The 13246-nt window shown below is 30.3% G+C and overlaps 1 protein-coding gene across 1 annotated transcript; it reads left to right on the top strand.

Annotated features, from left to right (window-relative positions):
* The first annotated feature begins 2752 nt into the window (after nucleotides 1–2752).
* Nucleotides 2753–5075, top strand: LOC125223700 (large ribosomal subunit protein eL33y). The gene is made up of 5 exons (XM_048126963.2): nucleotides 2753–2906; nucleotides 3016–3051; nucleotides 3602–3830; nucleotides 3923–3965; nucleotides 4850–5075. The coding sequence occupies exons 1-4, from the start codon at nucleotides 2875–2877 to the stop codon at nucleotides 3962–3964; spliced, it is 339 nt and encodes a 112-aa protein (XP_047982920.1). The 5' UTR covers nucleotides 2753–2874; the 3' UTR covers nucleotide 3965; nucleotides 4850–5075.
* The last annotated feature ends 8171 nt before the right edge of the window (nucleotides 5076–13246 follow it).

Genomic DNA, 13246 nt, shown 5'->3' with positions numbered 1-13246 from the left:
TAAAAAACCATATAAGCTATAAAGCGAAGCTTATCAGGGCAACCAAACACCAAGATGAGATAACCCTATATCCACAATATCTCACAAAATCGTGTACAACACCCATATCACACATTGCCCTATCAGGGCAATCAAACGAGCCCTTAGATTTTATAAATCAACTTCAAAATCGTCGTATATTTACAATATAATTATCCATCAAAATTATTAATCTCAACGACGACCATAATATGTAATCATTATAGATCATTATTCTCACTCGAATGAGATGATGGCTCACCGACTGTGTGCGATTTTGTCTTTACACTCTTCAATTGTGTGTGAAATGCCGAAATCTCTATTTTCGTGGCTTCACAATTATGTTCGATATCACCAACCAACTACTCTAAATTTCTCATTTTCCCTTCTCGTTAAATTATTCAATCATTTTTTCAGTATACTTTATCAGGGGAGTGATCAATTGCTAACTAATTAGCAATCCCAAATTAAGACTAAATTTTAGCCATTAAATTAGAAGATCTAATGGTTGAAATAATGTCATATGGATTATATTTTTAATTAAGAAAATTAATAAATAAAATTAGAGGGTATTAATGCCATTTCTCTCTCATTAAAATCATCTTAAAACTTTAAATTTACGTAACTCTCTCGATTTAAATTATTTTTTTGCAAAAAATATATCAAATTAAAGATAATTTTATAAGGATTCCAACGAAATCTCAATTGCATATGTTCCGACGACGTTCGGATGATGAAATTTGATATTTTTTATTTTAGTTTTCGTAAATGTTGATAACCAGATTTTTATCAACAAATATATAAAAAAATATCAATAAAACCATGTAAAAATCTCAATAAATATGTGTTGATATTTTCTTGTACTACTGTTGATATTCTTATGTCATATTGTTGATATTTATGATACACTATGTTGATATAAAAAAACATTCACGAAAATTATCATATGATAACATAATGACGATATTACCCTTTTGTTGATATTTTGTCTACTATTTATTGAGATTCGTAAGATTTAATCTCATCCACTCATTTTAAAATCTAAGGGTGGAGATTTGGTCTTGATTTTGGATTAAGGTTCTATAAGCATTAGAACGTGACCCTACTTTATCATACTCTACTATTTTATTTATATTTTCATATCATTTAAGAATGTATAATCATCGTGAGTCCGATCACAAAACTGGAACTTGAAGTATGTCATTTTGTGTTTATGAGTCGTGGTCTGGCTTCTTATCTAGATCATAAGAGTCCAGATTATGTAGTATGGAACTATGACTGAAACTATGACCGGACTGGGGACTTATGCAATTTTCAAGTGTAGCCTGAAAATGTAATGTAATGTACTGTAATTGTGGCTGAAAATTGTGTCATACTATATCTAGGATATTAAATTGAAGTTCTCGTGTATCCTCAAACATGATTTATTATGTTATTTTGGTGTTCACAATCAAGAAGTGAACGTATATACGACAATTGGAGAAGGGCATCATCGAGGTAAAACTTTGTTAGTCGGATTCGATGAATTACGGATGGAATTTCCTTAGTCCATAGCTAAAAGCAAATTACCTACGTGTAATTAGCGACAGAGTTTTCCGTTGGTAATCCTTAGTAACATAGGTTACTGATGGAAATTTGGAATGACTAATAATGAAAGTATAGTTATTGTTTTTCGTAACGTATTAATATATTAACTGAATAGATTATTAAATATACAGAGTTTCTTTTTCCACCTACCCATAACATTTCATAAAATTCCATTATGAAAATTGTTAAATAATAAAGAAATGAATAAAATGTAAATGATTTTTTATAATAAATAGGAAAGACGTAACATTAGTGAGATGTAAAACAAATAAATAATAATAGTAGAAAGACATAAAGCATAACATATGAAAAACAAAAAAATATCCTCTCTGTTTTATGGCAGTTGAGTCAATTAATTTTCTGCGCTATTTTAGAAAAATGATAATAGTAATAAATTTATATAGAGAGAGTAAAGTAAAATAAATGATACTTAATATAGAGAAGAGTTTTATGTATATTATTCTGTCTTTTATTTTACTTTCTCTCTACTTTAATTATTTATTATCAACGAGTATAGAAAATGAAATGACTCAACTAACTTGGAATATATAGATAGAGTACAAAGAAACTAATAAAAATAGAAAGACAAAAAAAAAACAAAAAAAAACAAAAAGTAGAAACTATAGTAAAAACACATAAAAAAGAGAGAAAACAAAAAAATATTGGTGTCTATACAATATGTGTAGCCTAGTATTGTTATTTGCGCGTGAAATATGTGTTGGATGTGTAATGTGTGTATTGTGTCTGTGCAGCAAGCGCATTGCGTGTATAAGTGCATGTAATGTGTTCTGTGTATATGTATATTGCGTATATGTATATTGTGTGTACGAGTGCATGTAGTTTATATATGTGTTGACGCCTGTGTGTAGTGTGTGCGATTTATAAGCATTCCTTCGTATTTAATTTCATATCAATTACTACTACTTTAATTTTATTAAATAAATAATTTAAATTATACGTATTACTTATTTTAATTCCAATTCCATACAGAGCTATCACAATAGTATTATAGAAAGTTATCGCTCTTTAATATTAGTACTCCAAAATAGTAAATAGTAGTAATGGGCCTATCACAATAATAATAATAATAATGGGCCGTTGCATTGCCCGATCAGCCCAAAATAAGCCGTTGAGCAAAATGAAGCAGCAAGCATTCCTCACAAAACTACATATAAACCCGCAATCTAGGTTTCCTACCGCTCTCTCTCAGCATTTTCGACTCTCCTCTCTCCGCAGCCGTCGGCCGAAGCTTGCTTTCACAAAGACACAATGGTGAAAGGTCGTCAGGGGGAGCGCGTCAGGTTTTCCCTTAATCCTACTCGTTTTTTTGCCAGATTTCGTGTGAATCCAACTCCGATTTATCACTCAATTTTACTTTTTGTTCTTAAACTTTTCTTCGTTTCTATGCAGGCTCTACGTTCGCGGAACTATTTTGGGATACAAGAGGTAAAAAAAAAAGCTAAAATTGTGTTTGTTTGATGTATTAATCGAGATAAATAATTGATAGTGTGTGTGTATTGCGTGAATTATAGGTCGGAGTCGAATCTGTACCCAAACAAGCTACATATGTGTTTGTTTGATGTGTTAATAGAGAGAAATAAACGATTCCGTGTGTGTATTTTGTGTTTGTTTGATGTGTTAATAGAGATAAATAATTGATTCAATGTGTGTATTGCGTGAATTTTAGGTTGAAGTTGAATCAGTACCCAAACATGCTACATTTGTGTTTGTTTTATCTGTTAATAGAGAGAAATAATTGATTCCTGTGTGTATTTTTTGTTTGTTTGATGTGTTAATAGAGATAAATAATTGATTCCGTGTGTGTATTGTGTGAATCATAGGTCGAAGTTGAATCAGTACCCAAACAAGCTACATTTGTGTTTGTTTGATGTGTTAAAAGAGAGAAATAATTGATTCCGCGAGTGTATTTTGTGTTTGTTTGATGTGTTAGTAGAGAGATATAATTGATTCAGTGTGTGTATTGTGTGAATTGTAGGTCGAAGTCGAATCAGTACCCAAACACGTCCTTGATTCAGATCGAGGGCGTCAACACTCAAGAGGAAGTGGCGTGGTACCGCGGGAAGCGCATGGCGTACATTTATAAGGCCAAGGTTAAGAAAAATGGGTCCCACTACCGATGCATTTGGGGAAAGGTTACCCGGCCGCATGGTAACAGTGGTGTTGTCCGTGCCAAGTTCAAGTCCAATCTTCCCCCTAAATCAATGGTGCGTTTACCTGTCAATCGAGTATTTTTGCTGTTTATGTTGATGACTGGATTTCTGAATTGTGATGATTCATAATTTTGTTTGTGAAACAGGGTGCAAGAGTGAGGGTGATGATGTATCCCAGCAATATCTAAGGTGCAAAACTTTATTTTTAGGTTTTTTAGTTTGATGCTAAGAATCTGGATTTATGGATTTTGCTTTGATGAAATAAAACTATAGTACTGCAGTTGTTAGAGCACCTTTTGGTTAAATTAGTGTAGCAACTGAATGTATCACAATAATTTGGTCTTTTGTGAAGAAACTCAATGAGAATTTGCTACTGCACCACTGTTACCTTCACCTGTCAACCCTTATCTTCTACCAATTTTGATGATTACGTTGTATATTGGTTTGATATTGTGCAAACTGTCACCAATCATTTACAGTAAATGGTTAGAGACTTATAAATCAAATTAATCTTTAACCTAGGTTTTCAACCACAGATTGCCTTAGATTCAATCCTCTGTCACAAACGGAAACATACACATTAGAAAAAAGAATTACAAAATATTCAATACATGTGAACTATTCTTCTATTCTGCCCCACCTGTAACCAATAGTCTCTTTATTCCATCTAAAAAAAATTAGTCCCTTTCCATTTCTCTTAGGCCTCTCTTTCCCACTTCCCCCTCTTATTTGTCCAGTTTCCACCCTTAACTAAGGATACTTAAGACTTTTTTTTCTTCTCTCATATTTATCCAATTTACCTTGTATAACATAGTGCCATTTACTACCAGCACTATTGGCTGTATGTAGGCTTAGACTAGAGGATATTATTTTCATTTATATTGACCTAAATCGAACTAAGAATACTCCAATTATTTTTTGTCTCTTTTCTACTTAATCAATTTTACATTAAAACTTGTGATGTTCACTAACACGGCTATTTGTAGTGGATAGGACTAAGACTATTGTTAGTGGATATAGGAGTACTATTTTCATTTATATTTACTCAAATTTGTTTGTTGCTTATTTTGCAGCGATGGATCCTTATAGATTTTGAAGGACTCGAACTCAAAAGTGAAGCCTAGGTTGTGGATTTTTTGGTAGTAGAAAAGTTTTGTGCCATCATTAGTCAAGTTTTCTTTCCGATAGTGCAATGAGTTTGACATTGCAAATGCACATCTTTAAAATTGACCTTTCTATTGATGTTTCCAACCTTGTCATTATGCAAGTTTCAATGAAACTACTTTTGATGGTTGCTTAGTTTTGCTGTCAAGTTATGAACCTTTTGATATTCATAATGATAGTAATTTACTGTGGTCATATTCTTAACTATTCCCCAGTTCATTATTCAGTTAATTAATTTGATTTCTTGTTAAATGTTTATTAAACTATAGTAATTTTGATTTATTTTAAAATGAGCACTAATTTTTCTTTTGTACTTAATGGAGTGCTTCCTTTGTTTCATAATAGTTAAGTTGCATAACTCTCTCGTCCGGGCTAAAATAAAATATTTCTTGATCGGCATGAGATTTTAGGAATTATTGGTAATATGTTTAATTGAAGAGAGAAAATGTGGATGTAAGTATTAAACTAGAAAGAGAAAGAAAGATGCATATTTTAATAGGAGTTAGAAAAAGTTGATTGGGATATTAATTGGATAGATATTTTATAAAAGGGAAATGTGTTATCTTATTTGGAACAAACTAAAAAGAAAAACATGTTTAAGTGAAATGGAGGGATTGATATTTTTTTTAGAGTAAAGGCCAAATGTGGTCCCTAACATATGGTCGTTTTATCAATTTGGTCCTTAACACTATCTTTTTGATTATTTGGTCCCTCACAAATAAACTCGCACCCGAATCGATCCTCACTTAACAGAACCGTCATAAAATAGACGATGACCGCAATTTGACTATATTAAATTACTAATGGTAATTAATTATACTTAATTATAATTCTTTTCCTATTAGCAAAATTGAAAAAAAGATAGTATCAGTTGCAAAATGAAATGAATAATTTGTAATTTAATAGGAATTAAGAATTATAATTAGGTATAATTCATTACCATTAGTAATTTAATATAGTCAAATTGCAATCACCGTCTATTTTTTTACGGTTCTGTTAAGTGAGGACAGAGTCGGTTCCGAGTTTATTTGTGAGGGACCAAATAATCAAAATGATAATGTTAATGACTAAATTGATAAAACGGTCATATGTTAGGGACTACATTTGACCTTTATTCTTTTTTTTATCTGCATACTTTAGTGAGTATCTTTTTATTATCTTTTGCAAGAAACAACACGTATCCTTCTAACTTATTCTCTATTTTTCTGCAGGGGATCTCCTACACCAATTTTTCTACTTCATTTTTAATTTACACTCACAACTTAATAAAATAATCTCACTATCACTTAACATCACTAACATGTTATATGATTATTTTATTAAGTTGTGAAAGGTGGATTAGAAATGGAGTAGGAAAAGTGGTGTAGGAGATCCCCTCCAGAAATTTTTCTCTCTTGTTTATTCTAATTTAATCTATTTCTACTTAACATATTTTCTTGAATTTTGTATCCAAAAGTATTATCTTTGTTATAACTGACGTAGAGAGTATTACTTTTATATTATACTATTGACTTAATTTTTTTATTCCACCTAGCAATTAAAATGCTTAATACTCTTTTCTATTTAAGAAAAGATAATGTAATTAAAATATTCAATAATCTTTTTACAATGACACTAGATATATAAGCTGCATCGTAGCTAAAATTCTGCACGAGATGGATCAAAAAGGTGATAGCTACTCCCTCCATCTACTATTAAATGTCATTACATCGTAGCTTAAATCATGCACGAGATGGATCAAAAAGATCATAGCTACACCCTCCATATACTATTAAATGTCATTGCATCATAGCTAAAATCATGCACGAGATGGATCAAAAAGATCATAGCTACTTCCTCCGTCCCTTAAACGTCACACTTTGACACGAGTTTTAAGAAATACGGTACAAAGGAAAGTGCTGAAAAAATTAGTAGAGTGTTGTTCCTACTTTTATATAGTACTCCCTTCGTCCCATAAAAGATGTTCTCACTTTCTTCTGTAGATTGTAATATTGAAAATGTCACATTTTCATTTTTGAAAAAACAGTTCTCTCACATAAATATAAAATTTATATTTTCTCTCATAACTTAACAAACAAAATAAAACCTCCTAAAATTCCATGTCATTCTACAAGTGTGACATCTTTGTGGGACGGAGAGAGTATTAGTAATAATAACGAGCGAACTACACAAATAGTCTGTAAACTATGCGTTTCGCACGCAAATGGTCCCTAAACTTTAAGAATATCATGGGTAGTTTTTAGACTAAGATGTAATCACAACCATAATACTTTTTAACCATTCATCATAATTTTGCACCAAAAATGTCCCTATGGCATGAAGAGCATTTTGGACTTTCATATCTAGGTACTGGATATGATATTTTTTTCTATCTCTCCCTTTAGTATTGAATATGATATTTTCTTATAGTTTGAGCACTTAAAATGATACTCCATTTTTTAACTCACTTTTTAAATCACTTTATGTCAGATCATCTCTCTCTCTCTAAAATTTTTATAAAGTTAAAAAATTAAAATAAAAATACTACTGCAAATTTCTTAAATTTATTAATTATAAAAGCTAAAATTATAAATTTATTAACTAAAATAACTTGTAGATAAATTTAATTTTGATTGTGATTTGATTATTTTTTTAATATTAAAAATTAAAAATTTAGGATTATTTAAAAACTAAAACTTTAGGGTTAATTAAAAATTTTAGTCCGATTAAAAATAATTGGATTATTCTTAGTTCAATTTAGCTTAATAGTATCCTCCGATTTAGCTCAAGATGTCCACGTTCTTGAGTAAGAGAAAAAATAGTTAAATAATTTAACGAGGAGAGAAGAAAAAGAGATTTATTTCCAAATATAGAAAATAGACATTTTGAGTGAGACAAACTAAAAAATAAAGTTGAATATTTTGAATGAGACGGAGTAAGTATTACTACCTCCGTCCCCCAAAATTTGCTACACTTTGACCCGATACGGGTTTTAAGAAATGTAATGGAAAGTGAGTTGAAAAAGTTGGTGGGATGTGGGTCCTACTTTTAAAGTATTAGTTTTATAATAAAATGTGAGTAGGAATGAGTTAGTGGAATATGGGGTCCATTACCAAAAATGGAAAAAGTGAAGTGTATCAAATTTTCAGGGACGGACCGAAATGGTAATATGTATCAAATTTTCAGGGACAGAGGTAGTATTATAGAGAGGGTGTGGATATCATCCACCACAACAAGATATCATTCTTCCTAGCAACAGTGTCGACGACTGTAGGGTGGGCATGGCACGCAGAGATGGCAGGTAGGTGGCAAACAAGGTTTCTCAATTCTTGGAGGCTTTTTTGATCTCGGATCCACCCCACTTCTCTTCGTAGCTGCTGAGTTCAAACAACAAAAACAAAGTTAATCGTCAAATAGTTAAAACTAAAATTGCCAACTTAAAATCACAATTATTATTATTGAATTAAAACCAAAGAAAATAGTGAAATAAAAAAAGTAAACAAAAAGTTTTGCAGGACACATATGAACACCAAAAATATAAATTCATGTGTATTAATTGATCTAGCTATATAGTATTAGTGCTTAAGACTGAAGTTCTCATATTGACATTTTCAATTTTAATACTCTCTTTTCACAAACTCTTTTCACAAAGAGTATAAATATTTGATTCGACATGAATTTTAATGGAGTACATAAATGAAAAGGTAATAAAGATAGAATTTTTTTTAAAGTATTATTAATGGAGAATGATTCCCACACTTTTCAGGGACGGACTAAAAAAGATAAAATTCATACTTTTAAGGGACTGATGGAGTATAGCAATTGCAGTTGCCAACTCAAAGAAGATCGATTAGGCAACTCAAAGAAGATCCGATTCTAAATGATTTATCAATTGTGTAACAAAACAAGGCAAAAATAAATAAATAAATAAAAAGAAGTCCATACATGTTTCCACAGTAACGGCTTGCAGAGATGACAGAAGAAGCATAGCTAGGAGAATCACAACAAAAGCATTCATTATCTTGGAACCCATTTTATTTTCTCTCTCAAAGTTGTGTGTTTTCTTTTATGTAATATGCCTGTTAGTTTTGCTTCTTAATTTATAAAGAAAAATCACACTGGATTTTTTTAGTTGATATAAAGTGTGGCAAATATCGTACAAATCCGTATGACTTTTCCAATTATGTCACGCAACTCTCTTATCGTTTTGTGTTTTCATAAGTCGAAAATAATTGATCACGTATCACAATTTAATTAGTTGGTTAAATGTTTTCTCTATTATGTTTGAGATATCTCAAATTATGTATGTGCATTTGTGTGTAAACTAATTAAGCTCATGAAGTCCGAATCAATTTCACAATATATAAACATGTTCGAGTCAACCTATTAAAACTAGTAAAATTGAAACAAATAACTCAATCAGTGACATCATAAAATACAAAAATGGATAGATATTAAAACATTTGTTAACATTATCGTATCGAATTATAAGAAAATAAATGTGTGGCATGGGAGGATTTTTGAAATTTCTCTTATCTCATTCGTCTTCTCTGCAAATTAATTATGGTTAGCGAACAATGGAAAGTGATATATAATAGAGATAAGTTAGCGAGTGATTTTTTTCCCAATGTACAGTAATATAATATTGATAAGTTGTGAATGATTTTTTTTCCAATGTACAGTAATATAATATAGATTAGTTGTGAATGATTTTTTTTTTACAATGTACAATATTGAAGGAACTGGCAGCGGAAGTGTGCATGAATATTAAATTATATAATAATCAGATCTATTTAGCAGATTATTTAGACAAATTCTATTCGCGTAATTCTCACTTGTATCATGCTCATAACTTGAATTAATCATGCTCTAAGTGTAATTGAAACCTAAGCATGCTTTTCTACGGAGCAGAAATAATACCTTATTAATTCTCCAAAGAATTGATGATGGCTAGCGACTTCGCCACGTGATGCTTTGAATACTAGACCACGGTTCTTCTCTCTGTTTCCCGAACTGTACTCCAATATCAGTGTGGGCTGATCTCACCAGAATACTAGGACTTAAATAAAAGAGACAGAAAAACTACTCCACGGAGGAGAAGGAAATTCGATCAGCTCAATATGAGAGGGGCGAAATTTCTGAAAATTTTAAGAATAAAAATTGTGATGATTCTGTCTCATTTATTCTCCTATTTATATTAAGTTCCTTTTGGGCTCAGATAGGAATCTATAGAAGGTTTTGGATATGAGCTCATCCAATTTACTTTTTACTAATTAAATTGAACCCACAATTTAATATAAGCTTAATTGGAATATTACGAGCAACCACTACAGAAGTAATATTGAACTCTCGCCATCCAAATCCGAAATTATAAGTCATCCGGGTTTCTGTTTTATCTTTCATTTCCCGCGCTTAAGATTAAAATGTCCATTAATTAATTAATGTCTGCTATGGATTTAATTAGTTAATATCTTATTAATTCCAAGAGTGGACTTAGCATGAAACGCTTATTTATTATTAATAGAGTAATCAAACTCCAACTAGCTAGGTTCCGAATAATAAAACCTTGTTCCGCGCTCCTCTTGAGGACATTATCAAACGAGACTCACCTCGCGCACGATTCCATATAATAGCAATCCTAGCACCACTAGATATTAATCACCACTACCCAATATATCAGGTTTATTGGGTTACGAAAAACTCACACCATTTGATAAGTCAAAGTAATGCATAATCAATACCGTATGCTCAATGCTAACCTATATTGATTAAGAAACAAATATTTATCAAGACCTCGCCTTTCAGTAGATATCACAAGGACAAGTCTTGTTGTTAGATCTGTTCAGTGCTATACCACACCAATGTCATCTTATTTCAGTAAGGCTTAGAAATATGCGGACTGACATTGCAACCTTTCACGATGGATAGTCTAATTTCATCTAGGTTGTGAAATTCTTCTTTTTCTTTGTTTAGGACTGACCGTGTTACATTAAAGTGGACGCCGCCCACAACCGGTCTACTAAAACAAAGACTTAGACTTTGTCAAGTTAACTGATACATTTAAACATGCAATTAACATCCATTAAATGTAAAACACAACAACATTATGACAAAAATAATCTGTTTTATTCCTTGGAAAATAAAATAAGAGTTTTACAGTATTCAATCACTTGAAACGTGATTTCTAGTATACAAACTCTAACAAATCCTATTTGGTTAGAGATGAGTCATTCTCAAAAGAGTGATTTATTAGTACTATTTATTTTTTTTGTTATTAGACCCAGGCTAATTTAGCGTTTATGTGAACTAGTATCAACCCCGTGCGATGCATGATACATTGTATTTCATTTTACAAGTATAATATCAAATTATTATGTATTAAAAAAAAATTATAAAATTCAATTATTAACAAAGTCTTTTAACAATTTTCAATAAAATGCAAAAATATAACACAAAAATTTTAGTACATACTTTCATACATTCTTACAATAATATAAGAAAATAGGTTAAATTTTTGCATTTTTAGATGATTATCAAAATGTTAATAGTAAATAATAATAATAATAATAATAATAATAATAATAATAATAATAATAAAAAAAAGCATATTAACAATGGTTTGTAATAGGAGCCTGGACTCTATTTCTTCTAAAAAAAAAGCAAATAGAAACGAGTGATCGTTCCTAATTTGTCACTAAACTTATTTTGTAAAATGCAGGGAATGTACCTTGAATCCTATTGTCCTATACGATTTTTTTTAAATAATTAGTAGTTTAGATAAATAACTAAAAAATGTATTAAGATACGAAACAATACCTATACCGTATAGCCATGGAAAACACATTCCAAGGAAATTACATTATTTGGCTCCACGTTTAGCCATTTCAAAAACATGCACATACCGGACTTTGATTACTGATGAAGTATTGCTAGGCTTTAGATTCTTGAAGAATGAACATAATAATTGCACAAAAAGAGTGCTTAAAATAGATGAATATAAATATACTGAAAAGAGTAAGAACCGTACTGAAAATAATGTCTTCTTTTGTAGAAATTTCGTGATGCAACAGAGGAAAGTATTGTGGAAGTGAAATATAAGCAGCTAGCATACTATACGTATTTATAGACAAAAAATATTAAGTCATTATTGTATGGAGTAATTAATTTGGCAATTTAAAAACATACACCGCGACATGGACAACATAATAAATTGTGAGTCTTAGAGAAATTAATAGTATAATCATATCATATGATTAGATTAAGAAACGCGACAACATGAAGTAATTTTATTGTTTTAATTCTAAGTTTATATGGACTTTTATTTTTGTAACTGAAACAGAAATCGGACAACATGAGTTACATTCCATTTATTCCATTTTCTTTTCAATACATGACCTAATTCAAATACATGACCTAATTATTAGGTGTACTAACAAATAACAACCGTTACATTAGCACAGTCAATTAACTTTTACATACAATAAATTATGACAAATGACTATGGTTTTTCTTCTTCTTCCAGTTATTGCATTAAAGTTGACACACAAATTAAATAAATAATTGCATTCAAAATTTATAAATATTTAACATCCTGCTTAAAACTTATAAATATTTAAATTCATACCCAAAATTTATAAATATTCAAATTAAGGTAAAAAAATTGTCTTTTATATATATATCGATAATTGAATATTCCTTTGTCCTACAAGAATATACGTTCGTTTCTTTTCAGTCTGTCTCATAAAAATATGCATTTTCTAATTTTAAAAAATATTTTCTTTCTAATAAGGTGTGACCTATTATTCACTAACAATACTTTAATTACTTTTTCTCACCATCTCTCTCTTACTTTATTAATTTTATATAAAAACCCGTGATAAACCTAAAATGGACATTCTTTTGGAACAGATAGAGTATGAATATAAGGCGCCGAACCTATACATGGGTTTGAAGTTTTTATTAAGCCCAACCTCAGATTCAGATTGAGCTCTAGGACTTATATTTCTAGAATATTGCTAGGCTATTAATATTTTTTGTTTCTCTTTTTTTTGATTGGTAGAAAAATAGAAGGTGAGAACTTTTTGCCTTAGATTTAACTAAATGACACTGCTATTAAAAAAAAAAAAAAAACTCATGGGAAAAATATAAAAAATAAAGCCCAACTCACTACTTGTTAATCTAAGCCCAACCCAAGTGTTAACATTATCTGAAGCCCAGTTCCAGAAAAGCTTGGGTTTTGCGACGTCAAAATACAAGATAGAGATTTGAGTTTGACTTGGGAATAATATATGTATCGTTTAACAAGAAAAAAAAAAGAAATTTAAAAA

This window comes from Salvia hispanica, chromosome 1, assembly GCF_029641045.1.
Source record: "Salvia hispanica isolate PSC_SH4W2 chromosome 1, Shi_PSC_v1, whole genome shotgun sequence".
In the NCBI taxonomy this organism is placed as follows: Eukaryota; Viridiplantae; Streptophyta; class Magnoliopsida; order Lamiales; family Lamiaceae; genus Salvia; species Salvia hispanica.
The sequence above is the reverse complement of the archived record's forward strand: the minus strand, read 5'-3'. Positions and strand labels throughout refer to the sequence as shown.

What these genes read in the sequence shown, in the direction of transcription:
- LOC125223700 (XM_048126963.2), top strand. Translation starts at nt 2,875, where the DNA reads ATGGTGAAAGGTCGTCAGGGGGAGCGCGTCAG. An exon ending in ACTATTTTGGGATACAAGAG is followed by an intron (nt 3,052 to 3,601) that starts GTAAAAAAAAAA and finishes TGTGAATTGTAG; the next exon opens with GTCGAAGTCGAATCAGTACC. An exon ending in ATCTTCCCCCTAAATCAATG is followed by an intron (nt 3,831 to 3,922) that starts GTGCGTTTACCT and finishes TTTGTGAAACAG; the next exon opens with GGTGCAAGAGTGAGGGTGAT.